At 42.6% G+C, this 26669-nt stretch overlaps 1 protein-coding gene across 1 annotated transcript in view; it reads left to right on the top strand.

Annotated features, from left to right (window-relative positions):
- The window catches only part of PPP1R9A (protein phosphatase 1 regulatory subunit 9A), a 195785-nt gene that overhangs the window by 162548 nt on the left and 6568 nt on the right, over nucleotides 1-26669 (top strand). Inside the window, exons 12-19 of the mRNA XM_015420199.1 lie at nucleotides 2993-3150; nucleotides 3631-3922; nucleotides 7413-7494; nucleotides 7588-7665; nucleotides 13650-13851; nucleotides 20848-20967; nucleotides 22927-22950; nucleotides 24607-24789. Coding sequence (XP_015275685.1) covers nucleotides 2993-3150; nucleotides 3631-3922; nucleotides 7413-7494; nucleotides 7588-7665; nucleotides 13650-13851; nucleotides 20848-20967; nucleotides 22927-22950; nucleotides 24607-24789 — 1139 coding nt within the window. The remainder of the gene's footprint in view (nucleotides 1-2992; nucleotides 3151-3630; nucleotides 3923-7412; nucleotides 7495-7587; nucleotides 7666-13649; nucleotides 13852-20847; nucleotides 20968-22926; nucleotides 22951-24606; nucleotides 24790-26669) is intronic.

A 26669-nucleotide genomic window follows, 5' to 3' on the forward strand; every position in this document is an offset into this window, starting at 1 on the left:
GCCCTGAAGCAATTTGTTCCCCCCCCCCTCGGTTTCTTGGTCCTTCACCAGTCTCGGACAAAGGGTCGAGGGGGTGGTGCTGCTTGTCCGAGAGGCTTTCTCCTTCAGGGCATTCCCCATCCCAAAGATCTCTGGCATTGAATGTGTTGGTCTCATCTGGGACACTGAGGAGAGTTCGGCAATCTGTCTGGTGAACCATTCGCCTAGCGCACCAGCAGAGAGCTTGCCACACCTGCTGGAGGTTGTAGCAGATTGAGCCTTGGAGTTCCCAAGAATGATAGTTCTTGGGGACTTCAGCATCTGTGCTGATTCTGCCACCTCCTCGTGGGCAGTGGACCTGGTGTCTTCCATGGCAGCACTGGGACTCTCTCAGGTTGTATCAAGTCCCACACATCAAGCAGGCCAAACGCTGGATTTGATCTTTGGTATGGGAATTGATATTGATCTGGTAGCTACAAATCTCTACATGGGGCTGCCCTTGTCCCAAATCCGGAAGCTGCAGCTGGTGTAGAATGCAACGGCGCGGCTGTTGCTGTGCCTTCCTGTGCGGGAGCACATCCAGCCCACCCTAAAAGCACTGCACTGGCTGCCTATAGCATACCGGATACAGTTCAAGGTGCTGGTTCTTACCTTTAAAGCCCTATATGGTTGGGAACCAAATTACCTAAGGGACCACCTTTCTCCACATGTGCCCCAGAGAGCATTAAGATCTGGATCCCAAAATTGCCTGGTTCTTCTGGGCCCGAAAGAGGCCAGATTGGCTACAACGAGGGTCAGGGCCTTCTCTGTGGCAGCTCCTCACTGGTGGAATGAGCTCCCGGATGACATCAGAGCCCTGCAAGACCTCCTGCAGTTCCTCAGGGCCTGTAAAACGGAGCTTTTCTGCCAGGCTTTAAAGTAGGGTGCTGCCTTGACATCATGGCTCTGGCCCTGATAATTAACATCACCACCAACCTGGCCATAACATCAACATCGCCACCAGCCGGATGACTAACTGCCTGGCAGGAGCCTGGAGGCGGCCACTCAAAGGATGATAGAATGACGCCGTCTTGTAATATGGTCATGTATTTTATATTGTAATTTTAATTGAATGTTGTTTTAGTATATATATTGGAATTTTAATGTATATATTAATAAACATGCTGTTAGCCGCCCTGAGCCCGCTATGGCGGGGAGGTGCGGGATATACATTTAAATATAAATAAAATAAAATACTGATATAGTGTCATGGTCAGATCATTATGCCCTGAAGGCTTGGCTGAGTACCCCAACTCCCCCCTGTCTAGGTGATGAGCGGATTTATGCTCACCTACAGAGACTAATGGATCCTATTGGGTTTCAGAATGCTCTGTGGGATCCAGTGCCCTCTGATGATTCATTGGATGAGCTGATAGGGGAATGGAACTCCCATCTCTCTGAAGCCATCAGTGAAATTGCTCCCAATGTCCTCTTCATTCCTGCCCCAAGCTGTCTCTGTGGTACGCTGCGGAATTCAGAAGGATGAAGTGGGAACTAAGATGACTAAAGCAAGTTTGGTGATGGTCTCGCAATGAAGCTTCAGGAGCATCTTAAAGGACATTTATGAAATCCTATGGAATGGCAGGGAAGGCTGCTAAGAAGACATTCTAATCAATAATAACTGATATAATTACAAAAAGTCAATTTAATTTTTCAAATATTTGATAAATATTAGTACATTTCTGTGAAATCACATAGACACAAATATCCTTCACAATAAGAATAGTACAGTGACATTACACTCCTCTCTATTGCAGGAGACTGCCTAGTCTTCCCCAACTCTAGCGTCATCCAATGCAAATAAAGTGCAATAGCCAATAAAATAGCCCCGGTAGCCTCCCAGAAGCGCCTACCTCTGAAACCCTACAGCTTGCAGAGAGGAGCTTACCGAATCATCATTCACCACCCAGGGCCTTAGTAGCCCGCAGGCCGTTCCTGATGACCCCCCAGTTCCCCAAAACGAGGAACGGCTTAAGGTGCTCACCATTTTCTGCTTCCTTATCCCCGCCCTATTCTGCTAAAGTGACCAGCCTATTTAACAGCCACGCCCCAACCCGTTGTTCCACTGCTCCAGTGTAAGGTAGGTGAAAACACTACCACCCCATTGCCAATCTTGGGTAATAGTGAACAATTCCTACCTGGCCCCCTTGGGCGACCAGCCTCAACCTACACTGCGAGCACAAGGCAACTAATGCTCAGGGCGGGAGCTGAGCCGAGCCTAATCCGGCTGTCTCCTCCCACCCACATCCCAGCACGCTGCGCTGGGACGCTGTTGCTGCCCCGCCCTCCTCCGCGGCGGCAAACAAGCCCCCGGTCGCCATTGCCTTCGGCGGCGACTGGGAACTCCCTTCTTTAAACAAGAACATTCAGTCTCTGATCACCATTTCTAAACCTACCAAGTTCGCTTATGATTGGAAGGTGGCCATCCAAAAATTATCCCCAGTCAGGAAAAACTTTGCCTCAAACAACATGTGTCATTCTTAAAATGTTTGTTTGCTTTTTAGATTAGATGCTTGTAGCGGCATGAAGACAACCTAAGACAGGATATTTGATGTAAAGTTTTATTCTTCTTTCTTTCTTACAGACCCTGCTCTGCTTTCTCCTCCATCTTTCATTTCTCCTTCCTCTGCTCTTAGCTTTCAGTATAGAGAGCTCTAGTCTGTCCAGCAACATACTACAGTCTCCCTAATGGGAGAAACTTCTAAGCCTCAGTAATGAAATAAACTATAGCTATTAAAACATAAGAAGTGGATTTCAGATTTGCTTAAAGCTACTCAGACCATACACCAATTTGGTAGTGGTCCATACAGTTATTCGCTCTGTCAGCTTACTTGAAATAAGTGTGGGGCATCTCACTAGTCTTGCATACAAACAAGGAGGACATGTGTTTTGTATATAGGAATACAGACCATGTCCCCAGATATCAGAACATATAAATGGATGCAGTGATTCCATAGCCATTTCCCCCCTACAGATTTTAATGAAGCGGTCCCGGAGACAGAAAGGCTGGACTCTAAAGCGCTGAAGACTCGAGTGCAGCTTTCAGTTAAGAACAAAAGGTCAAGACCAACTAGAACAAGACTGTATGACAGCATCAGCTCTACAGATGGAGAAGATAGCCTTGAAAGAAAGGTGATGTGTAATTTCTTTTTCTCTTCAGTCACTGCCTCTTAATGTTCATATGGTCAGAGTGTCTTTATTTTAGCACAGGCAATACTTGCTCATGTCTGATGGAATTATAATAAAGTGTTCAGGCTGTTTTCACTTGGAAGTAACCATCTCTTCCCTTGCAGCAGTTTCAAGGCTTTTGGTTTAATTTTGTGTGCCTTACGACGTACCCATTCTGTGGGGTTGTTTTTCTAGATGTACTGTTATTAAGGCTGATTGAAACCACAGCAAACCTGCAAGTTGTGCTTAGCTGGTAACTTTACTTAGGTACAGAGAAATTATATCTAAATCCTGCTATGGAAAATGTGAAAACTGAAATTAGGAAAGATTAAAGTGTGAATTCTTGGGACAGGTGCTAAAATATGGATTTCCGCGTTCAAAGTAATATTGCTCTGATTGTTTCTTGTATGCTATAATCTGCTTCATAATCTCTTGTATCAACAGCCTTCGTATAGTTATGGTAGTCCTATGCACATTAGAAAATCACCTCTGCCCATGTGTATGAGAGCTTCCTCACCAGCATCAGATTCTGGTGCTTCCTCCCTTTCCCCTGTGGCTAGCAGTGCATCCTTTGCATTTGACAACATAGCTGGAATCCAGGATGAAGAACCACAGTACATAAGTGTTGGTTGTTCCCATGGAGACACTCCACTCTCCTCTCCTTCAAAGTCCTGCCAGAGCTGTGAACATTCACCTGTGCATCATCCAGCCTGCAGGAGTATCTTCCATGACAAAGGTATATATGCATATGATTGGAATTTGTCTCTGCATCACTTTTTATCCCTGTGTGCAGGCATTTCATTTATCTAATTAATGCAGGCATTTCATTTGCCTACTCAAGGAACTGACAGAATTTTTTTAATGTACTTTCTGGTTTCCTAATTTTTTTTGTTTGTCTTCTTTGCAACAGGCATTTGAAACAAGTTTGGAACCTCTGGTTTGAAGCAACTGTGTTTCTCACCAATGGTTATCTCTGAAAGGTCCCCCCCCCCTCAGTGTCTCAAAAACCTTTGTATCACCACCCTAGGGAAAGCTTTAAGTGCACTATAAAAATAGCATACAGTTGTAAAAGCACAAACTGAACTTGTTGCCAGGCTCAAAAGAACCCTTTTAGGTTTATGTAAAAGCCAGCAGGACCCCACCACCTCGACAGTTGTTCAGACTACAATGGGGGAAGTTTGCAAACAAGTTTTCTTGACATCCAGGGAGGGCTTATTAGGTAATATTAACAGGGTTGCTCTCAGGAGGAAAGGACTTTCAAAAAGCCCCAATGCATGGGAAGAGCTGCGTATGCGCTTCTTCCGAACCTGACCTGCATGTCTGTGCAAATACAGTGGAATGTTGGGAGTTGAGTTATAAGTGAAATTAACTTCCTGTTAAAGTAGTTGATATGTCAGCGCAGCAGACACTACACAGGAATGGGCTATAAATGAAACATTAAGAACATAAGACGAGCCTTGCTAGATCAGACCAGTGGTCTATCTGGTCCAGTATCCTGTCTCGCACAGTGGCCGGCTAGTTACTCTAGAAGGCCAAACAACAGGGCATAGAGGTTGCTGCCTCCTGGCACTGGGATTCAGAGGCTGACTGCCTCTGAACATGAAGGTTCCCTTTAATCACCATGACAAGTAGCCACTGATAGATCTATCCTCCATGAATCTGTCAAATACCTTTTTAAAGCTGGGGCCATCAGTACATCCTCTGGCAATGAATTCCACATCTTAATCACATCTTTAAGCATAAATAAGTATTTCCTTTTGTCTGTCCTGAAGCTACTGCCATCAGCTTCATTGAATGCCCTCAAGTTCTAGTATTTAGGAGAGGGAGAAAAAGTTATCTCTGTCAACTCTCTGCACCCCGTGCATAATTTTATTAACTTCCACATTGTCTCTCCCCCCCCTCCAATCGCTTTTCTAAACTGAAAAGTCCCAGAAATCCAATCTCTTCTTCTTCTAATCCTCCAGGTTGTCCTCATTTGTATCTTTCCAGCTCTGCAGTGCCCCTTTTGAGATACAGTGACCAGAACTGCATACAGTATTCTAAATGAGGCCATATCATAGATCTGTACAGGGACATTATCACATCAGCTATATTTATTTCCTAATAATCCCCAACATAGAGTTTGTCTTTTTCACTGCTGTGGCACACATTCATTCCAAATCAGCAGCTTCACCTGTGTGCAGAGGTCCCAGTAGAACTCCTGCCTACATAAAATCTACACCATTCATTTCAGTGGAGGATGTGTGTCCATAGCTCTGTTCACGCTTGTCTCAAAGGAGCTGTCATGCATCCACACGGTGAAGGTACATTTGTGGGGAGGAACACATGTGTATACCCCAATCCACACAGTTTCTCTACACTTTCCTCACTTGATGAGTAATGCCACATGTTGTTCTCCACAATAATTGTAGAGGAAAACGAATTTTCCCGTGTTGTTTTGTTTCCCTTTGTGGGTTAGGTAGCCTGTTAACTTGTGTTCAGGGTTTTGGGTTTTGGGTTTCCATGGGAACAAATCCTGGATGCTTCAGCAATAAATAGTAAATGTTTTCTGGATCTTCTAAAAAAGAAGAGACAGACTGATGGGAGAGGTTTAAAATGTGTTGATTTTTTTAAAGTCTTCACAGAAACAGCTTATAATCTGTTTCACAAAGAGGTAGATGTAGAAAGGAATATACAGAATGTACTGATACAAATAAATAGTGGTTTCTGCACATAGTTGTTGTTGTTGTGTGTTTGCCACTGGTTTGTCTTGTCCACACAGGAAAATCCAGTTGCAAGTGATTGTTGTAGTGGAGTGAGAGCACAATAGCCAAGCATGTGGGTATAGCCAGTGTTATACTTTTCTGAAGACTGACAGGAATTGAGAGTGACAGCTAAAATGAATAAATGAGCAATTGTTAAACTTTGGCCAGGTGTACTAAGAACCCTACTCACAAAAGTAATCCTCCTTTCAGACTCCATTCATAAAATCTTTAGAGTGCCTGTTACAAATACTCAGGTTTATTTAGTGGCAGTGATGATATGATTTGGGGCTGTTTCCTTTGCCCTTATAATTTCTTTCATAGCTTCCTCTGTTTCACAAGACATTTTGTTCCCATGTTCTCATTAAAAATTTACTATAAAAACTATTACTGTTTGATCCTTTACACAGGGTTGTGAGACATAGTATGCCTTATGCAAAAATAGGCATTTGCTGTACATTTTTTTTAAATGGGACATTATTTCAAATTGGCATAGGAGTATCAATGCAATCAACTATTTTAATAACTGTGACTGAACTCTAGTAATTCAGTCTCTGTATTTTCTCTTTCAGTGCACAGGCACATGCAATCACTGCGCATAGTGTATTTTGTTTTCTTCTGTATTCTATATAATAATAGTTCATATGAAAGTAAATGTCAAATTGGAGAACTGTTAATGGTACTTTAATTGGGATTCAGTGATGGTAGACAGGATATAAAGTGGAAGATAATGAAGAGTTCAAGATGGGAAAAGAACCTGTTATAATGATTGTGAGAAAGATCTATAACCAAATAATGCCCAGGGCTGTAGTCAAAAGAAAGCCCAATATGCATAGAAAGAAAGATCTGTTGCACCAGTAGAATTTTCTTCAATTTATTTTTAGTAAAAGGAAATCCTACTGCCAAAGAGGCAAGCCACTTAACTTTGCTTGTCTCTTCAGCACCCCAAAGAATTGTGACAATAAAATTCCAAGGAACCTTCATCTGAATCTGTTTGGCTCTGCTATGCTCTGTGCACTTACAGCATTTTTTATCACAGCTGAGGGATTGGATCCAAAGGTGCCTTTCTGAGAGTGTTGGGAAGGATGTAAGATTTTTGCAGGTTTTCAAGTTGCAGCTACCCCCCCCTTCCTCCTCACTACAACTTGTACTGTTCCTCATGGTCTTGCAATCCCCAGGAGCAAATTTTGATGGCATGGCAGGCTGCAGAAGATAGGAGAAGTGGGAAGGATCCATTTCACTAGCAGAGCTCCACTTGGTGTTTCTTTAGATCCAACCCAAGGTCTTTTTTCTGCGACCGGACAATACTTTACAGTCATAACATTGCAGCCATTGAATGCAGAACTCATGAATTGTGATCCAGTTAAACAATCTTGATTTTGCAAACATATATACTTCTGGGGGCAATATGAAACTGAGGTTTCCACCACTGAAATATGAATGATTATTATAAACTCTGTTTTTCCATGTGCAAATATGTCCTAGACGGTGCCACAGGTATCCAGTCATCAAAAACATCCAATTTGGGCCATCTAAGACCGATAAAACAAAAGCTTGGGGACCTGGGGTAAGGACTTAAAAAATCTTAATTCTCATTCATAAAATACTCAGTTAAATTCCTTTTGAATGATGTAGCACATTGACTGTCTTAACATTATAGGACTCGGTTGAGGAAGAGTGCTAACAAGGGCAAGAAACGAAGAGATAAAGAAGCAGTTAGGGTCTCTGTTGGCTGCAGGTATGGAACAGGTTCAGGCCAGAATACCTTATTATCATTCATTTGTATTATACCTTTCATGGTACGAAATGCTTTCGATTATCTTTTTCATGGTACAGATTACTAGTAGCCCTGCTTGGAAGATGGGAAAGTGGTGTTCTGAGCCCTGTACTCAAGATGTGCATCCCCCTGATGAGTTAAATGGATTTTATTCCCCTATAACTGTGCATGGGATTACAGTTTAAGGCAGAAAAGAGATGAATGTGCACAGATTCAGATCTGCACCCCTTGCTTCCTCACCCAGTGCTGTACCAGCCAGAAGCTGTCCTAGATTAGAGTTGAAAACAGCACCAAGAGTGCAGTAGAGTGGTACAGTAGTAATCTTTTGCTGTTGACTTGCAGCACATGAGCCAAAAAAAAGAAAACAGACCGGCCATCCATTTTAGATTGCTGGAAAATACTGTGTTTTCCCATGAGAAATGGCTTAAAAGGGGCAAAGGCTAATTCCTTGGTGTACTTCCCCAGGTATGATTAAATCGAGAGTGAAACTTGGCATTTGTTTCAACTTCCTATCAGTAAGCAGTAAGCACGTCTGCTTTGGATAAGAGCCTCTCTTGTTTAGCTCTGTCCAATTTAATGTGCTTGTTAATTGCAGGGCAGTAGTTACTACTTTAACTGTTCAAGCTCTTCTTGCTCATTCTTTGCGTTGCACTCTAGAGGATTTGTTTCTGGTGATCACCGAAGATATTCTTCCTGCAGTACGAGGCTGAAATAAACTGCTGGAAAGCACTGATCCCTTGACAGCATCCCATGGCAAAGAATTATTCCATTAGCACAACTGAATGATGTAGAATTAATCATGTTGTCAGTTGGACACCTTGCATGTTGCTTTTGCCCTTGCTGAAGTCATATTCATAGTGCACACAGAGAAACCCTTTCAATGAGAATGCCAGAAATGCGTCGGTTTTGCAAGAAATTCCTCTGATTCTGCAGCAGAAAAGGTGCGATGTGCCATTTCAAATGAGATCTGGTGTGACCAACAAATCAGGATGTCCTCAGTTTAACTATTCCCTTTCCGTCAACTCACTAGGTGGCTGTAGGTATGCCACTGTACCCCTCTGCACCCACCCTCATCTTTAGTACTGATAATGATACTGATCTACTTTACAGAGGTATTGTAAGAAATTCAAGGTCACCTATGTGAAGTGCTTTAAGCAGTCCTATAGAATTTTTTCCCTGACTTTTAAACTTTATTCTTCTGTCCTTCAAGGATACTTCTCTCCCTCCCAATCAAGGTCCTTTTCTGTGGATCACAGGTAGGGGAACTTAGTTTCATAATAACTCAAGAAGTACCCTGTTACACCAGCAACCTGTTGTCCACAGTGCTCTTGGGAGGAACCCTCAAGTAGAGGAGAGAAGGGGCCCCTCCTCCCACTGTTGCCCTTCAGCAACTGGTAATCAGTACCACATTTCCTCTGCACACTAAGCTTCCATTAATGTACCTGGCTAATAGCCACTGATAGATCTAACTTCCATGAATTTGTCTAATCTCCTTTTAAAACTACTTAAGCCAGTAGGCCATTACCATGTCTTGTGGCAGAAAATTCCATAAGCTAATTATATATTACACAAAGAAGTACTTCTTTCCTGTCCTGACATTTGCTAACTACTAACTACTTTCCTGTCCTGACATTTACTAACTATGAACAGAAAATCTCTCTCTCTTCTTCCCCCCACCCTCAGGGAGAAACAGTTGGTACCATCTGCATTTTGAGTCAGTTTCCTTACAGAAAAGTGTGGGCCTTATTTATGTATGTATGTATTTATTTATAAAGGTAGAAATAACATTTATTGCATATAGCCAAAAGCCATCACAGTTAAACACAATCAGTGTAAAACATCAATTGAATTTATTGTTTATTTGAGGTGTTTTACCCCTCCCAGGCTCAAGACAGGTAACAGTACTCTTTATAATATGTATTGGATAAATCAGGCAATTAAATATACACAAAAAGAGTATAAATCCATTCAGACAATTAAAGATCATACATCTTGGCCACAAAAAATTACTCATTTGGGTAGACTTTTCTAAATGACTCCACCTATCAGTGGCTCCAGAATATCCACAACAGGGGTACCTTCCTGACACATTGCTGACAGAACTGTGGCAGGAAAAACTCTGGTTTGGGCAAAAGATGACGGAATCTACCTACCTGTTGGCACTTCAAGCAGGCCTTGATGTGAGGAGTGGAGCTTCATTAATACTGAAGTGAGTGTCCTCCCAAGCCGTGAAGAGATGTATAGGTAGATTTAGGTGGGTAACCATGGTGATCTGAAGCAGAAGGGAAAGTGTGAGTCCAGTGGCACCTTTAAGACCAATCAAGGTTTATTCTGGGTGTAAGCTTTTGTGTATCTGAAGAAGTGTGCATGCACATGAAAGCTTGTACCTAGAATAAAGTTTGGACTTAAAGGTGCCACTGGACTCAAACTTTGTTCTAGGTATTATCCAGACAGTTGAATTGGACCTAGAAACAAATAAACAGTCAGTGCAGCGCTCCGAAAACCTGTGCAGTATGCAAATCCAAGCAACTGCTGCCAGCAAATGAGCTGCAGCCTTCTGCACTAGCTGAAGTTTCTGGGTTGGACAAAAACAAACTTTGCCCAGCAACATGAGGCTGTGCTCTCCCACCTGAAAATCCTCCAGGATTTCAGCCTTGCTGACCAGCATCACCACCATCTTTTTGGGATTCACTTTCAGCTAGTTTACGCTCAGCCACTTCATCATGTCTGACAGGCACTGGCCCAGGACAGAGACAGCCGCCTGGCGTGGCTTAGACTAAGGGATGTAATAGCTGGGTCTCATCAACATACTGATGACATTCTATTCTGAAACTGTGAACAAGTTCCTACAAAGGCTTCACATAAACATTAAAAAGAAACCACTGGGAGAATAATACAGAGCCCTGTAGCACACCAAAAGGAAGATCCCACCCAGTTCTGACTTCCCAGCTACAGTCATCTGAACAGAGCTGACAAATGATTTTTAACTACTGCAGTACGATTCCTCTCGGATCTGTCTCCAATTCAAAATGTTTCCATCGTTATCAAGTGATTCATCACATCCAAGGCTACTGATAGATATAACAACAGTAGAAGGGAGGCAGAACCCTTGTTCATGCTTATTTATTTTTTTGTTTATGTTATTTATATTCTGCCTTTCTCACTTGGACTTAAGGCAGATTTACCCAGAGTGCGTCAGTACAATTGATAGGGTAGGACATTCAGTAAACAGTACAATAGGATTAGGGTTCTAGTACCAATCAGAAATCTAAAAACAGAAATGAAGCAAAGCATAAGTATTCACATGGCACATTAAATGATGCAGAAATTACATTGCAGGGTCCTAGTTTCAGCAAACTAAACACAGCCGTATAGACCACCATCCCTTATAATTTATCCAAGCTTAAACATAAGTCACCTCCCAAGGTAATAATGCTTTCTCTGACTGCAGCCAGCATGAAGCCAGATTGAAAAGGTCAAGGGCAAACGTGCCATCCAGGAAGTCCTGAAGTTTCTCTTCCACTCCCCCTTTCCATCACATCATTCTTACCTGGGGCAGTTTGCTTCATTGGGGGTGAATAATTGCTGCCTACCTTTGCATAGTGAGTTGCTTAAAATATTCATCAGTGGTTTCGGTGCCTTCTGCTTGGCACACTTTTTCCAGTTGGTATGAGCAAAGATTGAAGCTACAGGTCCACCCACACAAAATCCTGTTGACATTGTTCAGGGAAATCAAGTTGAAAACATCCATAAGAGTACCAGACTGCAGACCAGACACCGCTACTATTTGATCTATTATCCAATCAGAGCAGAACCAAGAAGTTTTATCAGTGAAGAATTGTGTATACACATAACAGCTAATAGCTGATTTTTGTGAATTTTGATACTGTATCCTTGAAGGCACAGGAATGTCTAAACACCTGAATACTTGTTCTGAACCTTTTCTTTGCCACTGATACCATCCCCTTGTTGAACTCTGTGTTAGGCTATGTCAGGTTCAACCCAAATCTTCCATCACTCCAGCCATCTTCCAGACTTCTTCAGTTCACTCAACTCCATGGTGACTCATGGGGCCATCTCCTGTCATCTGGATGGACAAGAGCACCAGGAGCATCTCTCTCTATAGCCCCCAGTAACCCTTTATTCCATATTTTTGCAAGAGTATCAACAGAGTTACTATTTTGGTGCCTATAATCCCCTAGAGCATTCCAGAATCCATGTGGATCCATAAGTCTGAGAATAAATCAGGTCAAGTGATCTGTTGCCCCTGCTGTGAAAGGGCTGCACAGCCACTTATGCTTTCCACAGATAGTGGTATGACCATGACACATGCTGAGTGTACAACTCTCTCTCCATCCCACCAGTACATTCCAGGACTACCACTTCATGCTTTGTTTGCTACTAGCTGCTTAACCATATGTGATCAATGGGCCAGCAGCCCTTCACCCTGCTACTCCGTTTGCCTAGTTCGTGTATTCACATTGGGTGTTTCACTGCCACTTACCTCTACTTCCATGTCTGGTGCTGCCACTCAGAGGTTTTCTTTAAATTCTTCTGTATGTAGTATTTATTTTGCGAAAACTTATTGCAAAGTCCCAGTTTAGGGACAAACCACTTTCTGAACAGTTCCTTTGTTCGTGGGTAATAGGCATGAGGGACTAACAATCAGAGAGTTGGCTTCTTTAAGAAGAAACAAATTATTCAAATCCTTATTAAGATTAAAAACTGTTTGGGAAATATGAACAACTGGACCGGTTTTGAAGCTATTTCTGTCCTCTAATATCTTCAACATCCTCCCTAATTCACTAGGCTTCCTACATCTATATCCCCAAGACCACAAAACGGGTTTCCTTACTTGGTTGCTGGCCTATCCAGTTAACTCTTTCCTAAACCACAGAATCCTGTAGAACTGTCTCAAATAACAGAACTGAATATTGGAATAAACATATTAAAAACATTTAAACACTGAAATGTATATTTAAAAACTATAAATAATATCCAGAACTGTGTAATGAAATCATTTCATCACAGCTACTAACCAAATATAAATATAAATCTTAAACTGGCAATATTGCTTCTGATTAACATATATATGGAATTCAGATGCATAGTTGTTCCTGCTGGATAATGATCTCTTAGTACCTTGGGCAACCCAATCAGAAAGCGGATTAGTTCCCTATTCATTAGGCCCTTCTGATATCCCCTCCAGCACTCTCACTCTCACGCACACACAGAGTTATCATTACAGAACCTTCCTGCTTCTTTCCCGTCAGACCCCATTCCTTTGAAATACTGCAGGCTACATGAATTCTGTTTCCTTGGGCAAATCAGAACTGACTTTTAAATGGCAAGAATTTAAAATAAGGCATTTGCAATTATGTGTGTGTGTCCCCTCTGGTTTATTCTGAACCAGCAGGCAGCAAAATTCAGTGAAACGTATGCCCTTTGTGTGATGCTCCCTGGGGAAAAGAATCAGATTCCTGGATCTAGTGAGTGTTTAATCAACCTGGTCTTAAAACATCAAATTATAATATGGTAACAAGAAACTAGTCGTTCCTGTCTCCCAGAGTGCTATAGAAAACTGGGGGGAAGCAATATAACTTAAGCAGCCGAGTAGCAGAGAGCAAGGCTGACCCTCACAATGCCAGTTCTATGCATAGGGTTCCTTCTCTAGAGCCCTTTATTTTTGCAGTAACATTTGATAAAGCATGCAGGCAGCACTTCCAAAATAGATTATATAGAGAGAGAAAAATACCGGGGGGGAGGGCACAGGAGGTTTCAGTGAGGGAGGGAGGCAGGGGAATCGCCTTCCTCTAGCACAGCTCCACTTGTGCTGCTGCTTAAGATCCAAGACAGTGCATTGTTGCTGGGGAGGGGGTTGTCTGCATTCTCTTTAGCCTTTTAAAAAGCCTAATCCACATGCTTGCTGCTTTGTGTTTAAACAGGACATCTAAGGAGCTGCTGGAGTGCTCAGCAAGTAGTGCGTCTATAGCCAAGCGATCCTCCTCTCTCCCATACAGCCCTATGCCATTTACTTGGTATGGAGAGAGCAGCAGGGGATCCAATTCTTCCAGCAATCTGCCTTCACCTTCCAGCTCAACTGATCCTTCCTCTGACAATCTAAGTCCAGCAAAAAAGGGGTGCAAGGTAGAAAACGCAAAGTACCTTATCTCCTGTGCATGGAGTTGCATAATTGGGTTGCTGTCAGTGGCTTAAACCAGGGACCCGTGCAATAGTAACCTCAAGCAAAAATCGTCCACAAAATGTGTTATATGTGCATCAAAATGTGTTACAAACATTCCAGGCTATACCTCCTTTGTTTTCTGTGTCCTTTTTTTGGTGTATGACATGCGTTGTCAGAGTGCCAAATTCAGTGTGGACTTGGGTGTTAACACGTTTGTCAGGATTACACCTTCAGGTTTTAAATGAACCTGCACAATGTTTAGGCACGTCTGGCTTCATCGTACTGAAATGAGCACGGAAGATTCCCAAGTAGGTCTTCTTGAAGCAAAGCAGGGGATACTAAAGGAAGAAGCATGCCAGTTTAGAGTTGGAAATGCAACAGACAAGAAGCAAGATGGTAGAGGCAGTGGCAGCTGGCACATGGAGTATGGATCAAGGGATGGAAGCCATTTCCAGGTGGGAGAGCAGTTACACAGTTCATAACCAGGTGCCCAGTTCTGCATTGTCATTGAATTGAAACACTTGGAAATGAGAATACTGGAAGGATAAAATCCTGCAGGGTAAGTGGAATCCAACCTTAAGAAACCCTGAAGAAAAGGTGGCAATACAGGGTTTGGCATGTTAAAAATCTGGCCCAGTAACTGAATTAGCCAGAATCAACAGGTCCTTATCAGAAGCATTCCACCTGGACACCTTGCAAGTTTTCCTAGCAAGAGACTTTAGCTCCCTACTTTTGGTGTGAGAGCCAGTTTGGTGTAGTGGTTAAGTGTGTGGACTCTAATCTGAGAGAACCGGGTTTGATTCCCCACTCTTCCACTTGCAGCTGCTGGATGACTTTGGGCAAGCCATAGTTCTGTCAGAGCTGTTCTCTCAAGGACAGTTCTGGAAAGAGTTCTCTCAGCCCCACCCACCTCACAGGGTGTCTGTTGTGGGGATGGGAAGGGAAAGGAGTTTGTAAGCCGCTCTGAAACTCCAAGTGAAGGGCGGGGTATAAATCCAATCTCTTCTTCTTCTTCTTTACTCCTGTGAGGCCCTCCTTTCCCCCAAAGTTACATGCCCAGAGTGGGGTCTGATGCAGCCAGCTAATGAAAAATAAGCACATCTGGGTCAAGGCCTGGATGAGAACCCACTACCTGCCACCATGAGCTGTATGGAGGAAAGGTGGGAAATACATAAATAAATTGCATGGGGTTTGATTGGTTCCAGCAACTTGAACAGATAGTTATGTAGCCTTCTAGCTTGGTAATCCTTTAATTTTGTATCTGTTCCCCTCTTTGATATCTTTGCACTTTTTAAAGCATAAAGTACATATTAAATTATGAAAGTGCATGAAAGTTTTTTTACAGTATACAAAATACCCTGTTGGGTTCCAAGTACAATTTTAACACATCAGTTGCAAAACTGGCAAACTAAAAAGGGTCACTGTTCTGCATTCTCCATTCTCACACTTCTGTGTCTCTCTGGACAAGTTGTTTCTTTCGTCCATCTTGAGTATTACATTCAATTCCATTCTGAAGTTCTTTGAACTAAGGAAAATTGAATTATTTCTGATGTGTATTGTTCCCCTTGTATGTATGTGCATGTTGCATTTAGCATGGTAGCTCATGACATACACCTGTCTCCATGTATTAATGTTTTTTGTGCAATGTTTCTTGAGCATTTCATTATCTGTGTGATGGAAAAAAGGCAAAACCTCCTGTGTTCGAAAACCATGCCTTGATGCAGCATGGTACAATTTGAGACATTCCTATTGAAGCAGAGCCTCATTGCACATCTTCCATTTATATGCTCAGGATTGATTATCAGTTGATTATGCCCACAGCATCCACATTTTCATGGAGATTTGTTATTGCTTCTGTTTTGGCTTTCATTTCAGAATACGTACACTGGACTTTTGTGTGTCTAAGTCACACTTTTCTGGGAGCAGCCAAATGGAATGTATGTAGTAATTGGACCAAGGAAGCCAAAAATTAAAGCAAAACCATATACTTATAGAATCTTATTTGAATAAAATAATATTTAAACTAATAAATAAACAGCAGCATTGTCTTGCTTTGTGAAATAGGGGGAAAAACAGCTAATAAGAGTACGGGAGAGGGGTTATGCTTTTGTTCTCTGTGTATATGTTTTCAGAATTTGACATCACTGATCCAGATTTCTGGTGCTTGGAGACCTGAACACATTGGGAGATTGCATACTGACAAGCACTTGTAGTATGGAGATGTTAAGCACTTTTGACTTTCTACAGTTGTCGTTGTTTAAAATATTTAGTTTTATCACAGATCTGTACTTAGTTAAAACTGATTTAGTCAGAAGCTGGGCTAAAAGCATCATAGCATTTATAGAGAGGAAAACAAGTACACTGAAAGCTCTGTTATCTGGCATGATTATCCAGAAGGCTCAGTTCAGGAAAACAAGTACACTGAAAGCTCTGTTACCTGGCATGATTATCCAGAATGCTCAGTTAACTAAGATCACCCAGAGGGCAAACCTTTCCCCTTAAACCACCATACCTCTGTGTCTTCTGACGTGTGCCCCATTCCTGCCTCTGCAGCTGGCCAGCCTAACGCCTCCATCTGTTGCAGGGCTTTTGACAGATGGCATTTCCAACTGACCTCATCCTTGGGCGCCTCCTTTCCCTCAGTCTCCTTTCAGCTGGCTGGAGCCAGTTTTGCCAGAGGGCTCCTGGACAGCTGGCTTGCTGTCTGCCTGCTGCATAGGACAGCTTCATGGCTTGGGGAGAAGGGAAGGGTCTCACCAGGTGTGGAGGTTGTCATCATTGCATAAGAACATAAGAAGAGCCCTGCTGGATCAGACCAAAAGTCCATCTAGTCCAGCATCCTGTCTCACACAGTGGCTGAACAGTTCCTCTGGAGATCCAACAACAGGGCAGAGAGGCTGAGGCCTTCCTCTGATGTTGCCTCCTGGCTCTGGGATTCAAAGGATTAGTGCCTCTGAATATGGAGGTTTCCCTCAGTCACCAAGGCTAGTAGCCATTTGTTAGACTTATCCAGGGCTCTTTTTGTAGAAAAAGTCCAGCAGGAATAGACCACACCCAACAGCAGAAACTCATTAGCATATTAGGCTACACCCTGACAACACAGCTCATTAGCATATTAGGCCGCACCCACATGTTACCAGAAGGGTGCTTATCCAGCCACACCCACCTTTTGCTTCTTATTCTGTTTACCCTGTTTGTTGTCAAAACCCAGGGCTTTTTTTTTGTAGCAGGAACGCCTTTGCATGTTAGGCCACACACCCCTAACGTATCCAATCCTAATGAGTTTCTGATGTTGGGTGTGGCCTATCATGCTAATGAGTTCCTGGTGGGCGTGGCCAACTCGGGAGCCAGCCGGAACTCCGTTCCTGTGCGTTCCTGCCCAAAAATAGCCCTGGACCTATCCATGAATCTATCTAATCCCCTTTTAAAGCTGTTTATTCCTGTGGCATTCACTACATCTTCTGGCAGCGAATTCCACATTTAAATCACTCTGTGTTTAAAGCATTAATTCCTTTTGTCTGTCCTGAACTTACTGCCCATCAGCTTCACTGGATGCCCTTGAGTTCTAATATGGTGGTAGAGGGAGAAAATTTGCTCTTTGTCAACTCTCTTCATCCCATGCATAATTTTATAAATGTCTATCATGTTCCCCCTTACTTGTCTCTTTCCTAAACTGAAAAGTCCCAAATTCTTCAGCTGTGGATTTCTGTGGGTACGAAGTTGCACAGAACAATAATTGAAAGTATTTAATTAACTGGCAACCCTCATTTCCAATATAACAAAGCTTTACTGTACTTCAGCAGGGATGGGACTCCGGTCTGACGTTTGCATATGATCTATGTTGGCTACACTGGTTTGTTCATTTCTCTCTGCGTTTGCCTCTTCCATTGTTCTTTTTATACATGTTTTCTGACAAAATATAGCAGTTAAAAATGCACCAGTCGTTCATCTGATTAGCATCACTGGAGATTGCTTCTAAGTCAGCTTCCTTCAGTTACACAGGAAGGCTGTAAAGCAATACTGTGTTCATTTGACGTGAAGAAAATGGCACTTCCTCAGATCCTCTGATTTTACCTTATTTAGGTCTTCAAGTTGTTATCCCCCAAAAAGGAACGATTCAACAGATATTTCTAGAAGCAGGGGTGGTAGTGCTATTTTGGGAAGAAAACAGTTCAGGGTTTCCTAACCTTGGGATCTGACAACTGCAGGACCAGAAATGGACCGAGAATCTAAAACTGGACAAGAACACTCAGAGATCTATGACCAGCTTTTACCAGCATTTTTTCAAGTCTCCTAGGTTTTATTTTAGATAAGAACTGTTCCGGGAAGGAGGGGCTATCCCATGGCTTCACCAGTGTAAACCACAGGTTACCAACCCGCTGATGTTGTTACCCCCCTCAAAAGGAAAATAAGATAGGAATCTCTGTCACTGTTCAAAGGAGCTAGTCTCATCTGGCAAAATGGTACAGGGGAGGGTGAAAAGGTTAAATTTAGGGCTGATGATTATGACTGGTCTCCTGGAATTATGACGACCCAGATCAATTTTTCTGGAGAAAATGGCAGTTCCAGAGGGTGGACTCTGTGGCATCACATCCCTTCCCCCAAACGTCACCCTCCCCAAGCTCCACCCCCAAATATCCAGGAATTTCCATACCCATAATTGGCAACCCTAGTTAAATTCTGTGTCCCCCCCTCCTCCAATGTATTGGGGCCTCTAATCCAAAATGAGGCCTTTTGCCACTGCTGTTTGACTTGAAAATAAGCTGAGAAGATCCACTCGTGGTGGGAGAAGGACAGGCCAGGTAAGGGGAAGAAGGGATCAGCAGGTTGTGCCCATCTGTTCCTCCAGTCCTTTTCTCAACCAATGAAAACCTGGCCCAGGGTACCTGAAGGACTGTTGCCTCCTAGCCCAGCTCTCTGAGCGCTTCCATCTTCAGAGGTAAGATGGGTAGCGACTAGCGACTGGGCATTTTCTGTGGGGGCACTTCGCCTTTGGAATGCCCTCCCCCCTGAGGCTCACCTAGTGCCTACTTTATTTTCTTTTAGGTGCCATTCAAAAACACTTGTTTTTACCCAGTCTTTTCGTCAGGGGAGCTCATCTTAGCAGCATTTATCTTTTTAATGGTCTGCTTTATTTTTTTTAATGATTGTGTCTGTTTTATGGATAGTTTTTATGCTGCTTATGTCTAATGGCTTGTTTTTAATATTCTGGTGATTTAAATTGTAAGCTGCCTCGAGTAGGATCCTGAGGTAGCAGCATAGAAATATCCTCAATAAATAAATAAGGTGGATCTTCCAGCATCTCTTCTAGTTAGGCCCTAAGAAAGCTGTGCTCAATGTGTTACAACTCACAACTTGATATTCCTAGTGTTTTACAAATAATGAAAGCTAGTTGTAAAAATGTCATAACTGCTGATGAAAACTAACTTCAAAAATTTCCTTTGCATTTTTATCCAAAAATATCACTTGTTATAATTTTCTATGCTGGAGCCAAAAGCTTAATTATATGAATGCTTTTCTTTTTCAAAGTCCTCTTTTAAGCTGCATTATCAAAACAGGCTTATGTTTCTGTATTGTTGCTGGATTTAAATTTTATGTGATTTGCTTATTTTAATTAACCTCAAAAGTTTCATTGAATAACTTGATTCTGAGGTTCTGTTAACTGCAATATTTTTCCAGATCTGATTTATGCCATTGCAAAATTCTTCCAATGGCTATTTGGGTGAATTTCATCAGTATTTCACAATGTAGTCTGTTGAGAATTGCTCCTTTGTTTTTCATCCTTGCTATAAATTGTGATGCTTTGTTCATTACATTTATAATGAGGAAAATGTCTGGTCCATGTCTTTGTTTTGAGTGCTCCTGTCTTTCCCATTGTCAAGGTAGTTGTAATATAATATATAAGTTGAATGATTTACAAAATGGCTATTAAAAAAAAGAAACAAACTCTGTGACAACACATACACAGGTATACCAGACACCTGCTTTCTGGTTGAAATTCTAATGCAAGACTAATGTTGTGATACAATCAATTGTATCTCTTGTCTTAGCACATTCTGTATGTTTAAGGAAATTACGCTCTTCTGAGAACTAGAATCACGGCTGCTTGAGCCGTTAGAACTGATGAGGCTGTCTTGGAAAGCTAGATTTGTGTTAGAAACTTTGAAAAAAATTGTTTCCGACACAGATACTGGAATTCTACTGGTGTAGTCAATTATCCTGAATCCACTTCCTATCCAATCCACTGGATTTACTGTCTGGTGGAAGAAAAAGTTATTAGAGATTGGATACACAAACTCTTGCATAAATTAGCAAGGGCATTTGAGAATGGATGTGCATGGTTGTGCTTAAATTTTGATGAGTGTCCAATTTTATATATACTGTTTCTATAAGCAAGAATATCTAAGGCACTCCATAGAGTTTCCATAGGTATCCAAGAACACTAGGCAGAAACGCATATGGATAGAGGTTTCCCATATATCTCCTGAAAGTATCTCAAAATAAAGCTGAAACACCTTTCTGTGAATGGAGCTTTAGAGTATGCTACATAGTGTGGAAAGATCCCAGTAACATTTATTATATAGTCCAGACATGAGTGAGTAACTCCTGTTAGACCCTGCCAATATACTTCAGTTCACAGGGACTGAGAATAGGTTCTGTGGTGTACACAGCTGATTTCCTCCAGATAAATCCTGTGCTCCCAGCTGAGTACAAGTCCAAACCAGGAATACGCATAGCTGTCTTCACAGCTGGAATGCAATTAAAACATTGGTTCTCATTTTCAGAAATCGTTAAAAAAATATTTTTGCTTCCTCCGTGCATTCCAGCTCAATGCAGTGACTTGTCACAATCAGTCCTCAGCTATGCTTGCTCAGCAAGGGGGGGGCAATTCTCCTGTGAAATGTAGGCGGATCCTCTGTTCTTCAGCTGATGGTAGCTGTTTGTCTTATCCTTTACAGAATTTTACTTTCAATGATGACTTCAGCCCAAGCAGCACCAGTTCAGCTGATCTAAGCGGATTAGGGACAGAACCCAAAACCCCAGGATTTTCTCACTCCATAGCGCTGTCATCTGATGAGGTATCTGACCCATGAGCTATTCATATTGTAGGAAATGCATTACTCCCAATGGAGTTATTATTAATGGACTAAACAACTCTCCAGTTGAACTTGGAAGCAGCAGACTTTTAGGGCTGCTAATCACATTCAGAGGCCCAACATGATGTGTCTGTTGGTGGGCTGCGGGGGGGTGGGGGAAGAGAGGGAAGGCCTCAGAGGGCATTGAGCATCAGTGAGGTTTATTATAACACATTGCATTTGGAGCCAAAGGGCCCTTTAGTAATAGCAGTAACTCTGAAAACTGCATAGGACATAATGTAGTCTATTAAATTATAACCTGATATGTAATTCATTGAAAAGGATAATTCAAATCAGCTGCGTAACACATCAGGGAAAAATATGGTATATAGTACAGTGTTGCTGCTTATAAGCTACAAATAGTAGGAGTAAGGAAGTCTAATGTCTGGCTAATAGAAACCGAGCTTGAAGAAGGGCACCTTGTGTCTCTGGACTGTACCTCTTCAGAATGCAGATGAGAGATCAAATGCTTGGAGTGCTTCTCAGTATACAGAAGGAGAAGGTTCAAGTCTAACCTTTTTCCTGTAATAGATCCAGGTGGGCAGCCATGTTGGTCTGAAGCAGCAGAACAAATTTTGAGTCCGGTGGGGCACCTTTAAGGCCAACAAAGGTTTATTCGAGATCCGAGCTTTCTTGTGCACACACACTTCCTCATACAACATTGAAATGGAACTTGACAGACAGATGCTTCTACCTAGGTGAACAGCAAATTGCCCCCCCCCCCGTAATGTTAGTGTGAAGGGCACACTGGGGTTTTCATGCAACAGCACATGCAACTATTTGATTCCCTCTCCCCCGTGAAGTGGTCTAACCTAAAAACAGGTATCACGTGAGCAGGCCCATAGCAAGAAAGTTTTTTCCAGGGGCACCAAGGGGGCTTTCAGGGGGTTGGGGTGGGACAGGCAGAGACAGCGCTTAAGTCGGTGGGGACAAGGGAGGACAAGACTTGCCTGCTGGAGGAAGTGCAGCCTGCCCAGCCACTGTCAAGAGCACTTGGCTCCGAGCTCCTCGTCAGGGAGGGTGGGGGGGTGCTCATGCGCACACACACACACACACACACCAGGCCTTGCATCCCCAGTGGGTTTCATAGCCTTCTGCCTGCAGTACCCGGCCATAAGCTGGCATATCAAGGAACCGGGGAGAGGAAGGATAAGCCCCGGCTCCAGGGAGTTCTCTGTCTGGCCATCTGCAGTATAGATGCCCTATGCTGCCGAGGGAGGGAGGCAGGCAGGCAGGGAAAGGGCCCTTGACCCAGCCAGCATTGCCTCCTCCCCACAGAAGCTGCTGCAGAGCGGCTCATCTGCTAGTGAAAAACAGCTGTGAGTTTCATGAGCCTCTGTATGCTAGACGAGCAGCCCAGGCCAGGTGACTTTGGCGGGTGCCACAGCCAGCCAAACTGCCCCAGGTCGCCTCCTGCCCAGCCGCCGCCACTCATGCCACTGCCTCCTGCCACCAATACCCGGCCCTCTGAGTTCCAGGGGAGATTGGGGGTTGGGGGCAGGGCATAGCAGATTTGGGAGGGGGTGTTGCCTGCCTAGCTACGAGCCTGCACATGAGGCTGACGATGGTGTGTTTTGCTTTGCAGTGGGATATTATTTTCCATATTTAAGCATGAGAGTTTGCAATCAATCTGTAATGCACATCTCCAGAATTGTTCTGATGATTTAAATAGGATTATTGAGGAATAAGTAGATAATCATTTACAACTGTTATTAAAATAATTTACAACTATAACAGGTTTCTTTGAGGAGGATCCACACCTAGTGTTTCCATAGGCACAAGCTCTTGCGTCCATGGAATATTTTCCCAGTCCCCTTTCTGGTTATCCAAACAGTTTTACATGTTCTGTCACTTCTCTCCATAATTTTTTCTTTCCCATTTCTTTATTGCTGACTCTGTCAGAGCTTGGATATGATTGATGATGAGGTGAGACAATACTGCATGTTTTGCTGTGTTACACAGTGCTATAGCTATTCTGCCCCCCTCCATTTTCAGGTTTTCTTTTACAATGTAGATTCTTGTGTTGAAACTTATGCCTGACTTACTACCACCAGTCATTTCTTTCATTCAAAAGCCCTTTTTGTTGTATATGACTTTTTTTAAAAAGTTCTTGAAAATAGGGTCCAGTTTTAAGTGTAGATTTAACACTTATAGTTTTAACACCAATCCTTACCTCTCTTCAGGCAGAGGTGATTTCAGTAGAAAGTGATTGAAACCTATTGGTCTCTCTGACTCTTTGGCATAACAGGGTATCATACTATATATATTTTCCCCCATAGATATAGGTAATTTTTTGTTTTATTATTATACTTCAGTTGTATCCCTTGCAAAAGAATTGTTGCCTAAGAGAGTTGAAGGCACAGTAAAGCAATTAGACTTGTACATCCTGATCCTCTCAAACTCTGTACATGTTCTTCTGAGTTTTATATTCTAAAACTCAAATGAATGTTTTATCAGCCTTCAAAAAGTCCACCCATGAGTGGTTTCCTAATAATATGATGATTCCTTTCAGAAATGCTCTCTGCAGATCTCTCTGTTGCCGTGTGAGGGAGCTTGCCAACTCTCTCTGTTAATTGGCTCTGTTAATAATACCCATGAACTATCCATGAACTTGGTTGTCCAGGGATAAAGCTATTCATACAGATAATCAGAAAGAGACAGTAGATGCTTTTGGCTTTTTGAATATGGGGTGTATTGTTAGATATATTGTAAACCACTGGTGGTTGTTTTCATCATTTGTGAATCTCCTTGAGTTCTAGAAGTTGTTCAGTATAGAAAAGTAATACATCAATATGTGTTTTGTAACTCAGATCCATTTCTCTGATGCTGTATACCTCTATGATCTGAGGCCGTAGGCATCTGAGTACTGGATGCTGGTGAAAGTCAACAAAAGGAGAGCAGTTTGCTTCATACTCTGCTTGTGAGCAGCCAGGAACATTTATTTATTTACTACATTTAGTAAAGGTAAAGGTTTCCCTTGCTTGAAAGCCAGTCAAATCCGACTCTAGGGGGCGATGCTCATCTCCATTTCCAAGCCAAAGAGCCAGCACTGTCCGAAGACTTTCCATGGTCATGTGGCCGGCATGACTAAACACCGAGGCACATGGAACACTGTTACCTTCCCACCAAAGCAGCTGGTACCTATTTATCTACTTGCAATTTCTTGCTTTCGAACTGCTAGGTTGGCAGGAGCTGGGGTCAAAGACGGGAGCTCACTCTATCATGCAGCACTTGGGTCTCGAACTGCCGAGCTACCGACCTTCCCGTCTGCAGCTTAGTGTCTTAACCTCTGAGCCACCGCGGCTGCTATTTACTACATTTACCCCTGGCCTATCTCTCCCATATCATTCTCCTGCCCTCTGTTTTATCCTCACAACAGCCTTGCAAGACAGATTAGAACACTGTTGAAAGAGGACATTGGGCTGGATGGATGTTGGTCTGACCCAGCAAGGCTGTTCTTGTGATCTCATATCCCAAGCAGACACAGTATTCGAATAACATTGAAAGATGTGCCCTGGTGATGCTTAGTGGTAATACTGTTCCCCCCCCCAATAATTTACATTGTGCAACATTTTGTTACAGATCCTTGATGATGGACAGTCTCCCAAGCATAGCCAGTCCCCAAGTCGCACCGTTCAAGAATGGAGTGTGCAGCAAGTTTCCAACTGGCTAATAAGCCTGAATTTAGAACAGTATGTTCCAGAATTCAGTACCCAAAATGTAAATGGAGAACGTCTTCTTCAGCTGGATGGCAGTAAGCTCAAGGTAATTGCCTACCAGTGCTGGAAATAAAATCTAGAATTTTGTCACCAGGGGAATATGCTGTTATGGATAATGCCCCACATCACTGGGAAAGAATTCCCATAAACTCTGTGGCACGGAGGAAACCCTTGGTACCAATAATGTATAATAGAAAGAGTTTAAATTGCTGGAGTCTGTGATTGCACTGATGGTGTAACAGTTGGAAGTCTGAGACATTATTATCTCTGAACAATCAAGCCTTGGGTAAATGTTAACATCTAATGGATAATTTTGATATGCAAAGTTTGTCACAGGGTTTTCTAACGTGGAAAGAGACAGCATGGGAAAGTAAAGGAGATGGAAATACATGGTCACAACTGTAGCCCAGGATCCTCCTGAGTGCTACTTTTTGTTGTTGTTGTTCAGTCGCACAGTCGAGTCCGACTCTTTGCGACCCCATGGACCCACGGGAGAAGGAAATGGCAACCCACTCCAGTATCTTTGCCAAGAAAACCCCATGGACAGTAACAAATGGCTAAAAGGTGCTACTACCTATATACATAAAGAAGAACAATCTGCCTGGGGAAATTGTAATGAGATTCTCGAAGAGACACGTGAGGGATTGTATCCTAAGGGCGACGGCGGGGACACCTTTGAAAATTGGGGACAGTGCTATTCGGATCCTGAAAGATATTCCATTTGAAATAAGACAACGGAGAAAGAAGTACAAAGATTTAATTCTTTTTCGTCAAACAAATGCAATCAGCTACAGGTGGTTATACCCAGAAGGTGTAACCTTTAAACTTCAGGGGAAAAAAGAAAAGATTGACTCTGTATCCAAAGCACAGGACTTTTTGAGAATCCAGCTGGGTGAGCCGGAGGAGGTGGATAAAGAGGAAAAGGACAGTAAGTCCAGTGGCGAACTGGACTCGGGGTCTTCTGGAGAGGACTCTCTGTGTGATTGCACTGATGGTGTAACAGTTGGAAGTCTGAGACATCATTATCTCTGAACAATCAAGCCTTGGGTAAATGTTAACATCTAATGGATAATTTTGATATGCAAAGTTTGTCACAGGGTTTTCTAACGTGGAAAGAGACAGCATGGGAAAGTAAAGGAGATGGAAATACATGGCCAGGAATGTTGTATCTCTAGACAAGTAATGAGGAATTATTTCAAATTTCAATTTTTTCTGCACTTAAGTGGCTGACTCCATCACTCTGCAGTATTAAATGGGTACTTTATCCTACTTGGGTAGTGAAATTCCTTACGAAGGTGCCAACAGACAATGTGAATGTAGAAAATGCACTGTATCACTGTATTGTTAAAAATTACGTTTTAAAAAAACCCCAAAACGTGAAGGAGAAAACCTGGTTTTATTCTAGGCATTTCTTACATGTACACAGCCATCATTTTGGATCTCATAACCTGTTCCGTCTAGCGCCAAGTCAGAGTCAGCAGCGCCTTCTGGACGTGATTCAACGCACGGCCAGAGTAAAGTAGAATTAAATCATTTTTTATTAAGCTCCACATGCATTCAGAAGATTTCTTTACTCACAATCAAAGCTGAATAACTGGTGAAATTCACATCTTTGTAATCTAATTCAGTTCACTGGCTCATGGTGAAAAAGATTGCGTGCTCTCACCTCCCTTGCCTTTTAAAGAGTAGACAAAGAGACGGGAAGAAGGCTGTAAACTCAAATCCCCGTGCCTCTGGGTGCAGGAAATGACTGTTAATCAGCCAGTCACAGGGATGCTTTGGGATGTCTAACTAAAGACTTCAATTCCCAGGGGCAACTGCTCTTAAAGATATATGGCAGTTCTACTTAACTACAGTTAAACGCTGGCTGGGGGCAGCACATAACCCATACCCAAATACTCACTTCCCCTCTTGCACTCACAGGCT

The sequence above is a fragment of the Gekko japonicus genome, unplaced genomic scaffold (assembly GCF_001447785.1).
Source record: "Gekko japonicus isolate JY-2015 unplaced genomic scaffold, Gekko_japonicus_V1.1 scaffold154, whole genome shotgun sequence".
Lineage (NCBI taxonomy): Eukaryota > Metazoa > Chordata > Lepidosauria > Squamata > Gekkonidae > Gekko > Gekko japonicus.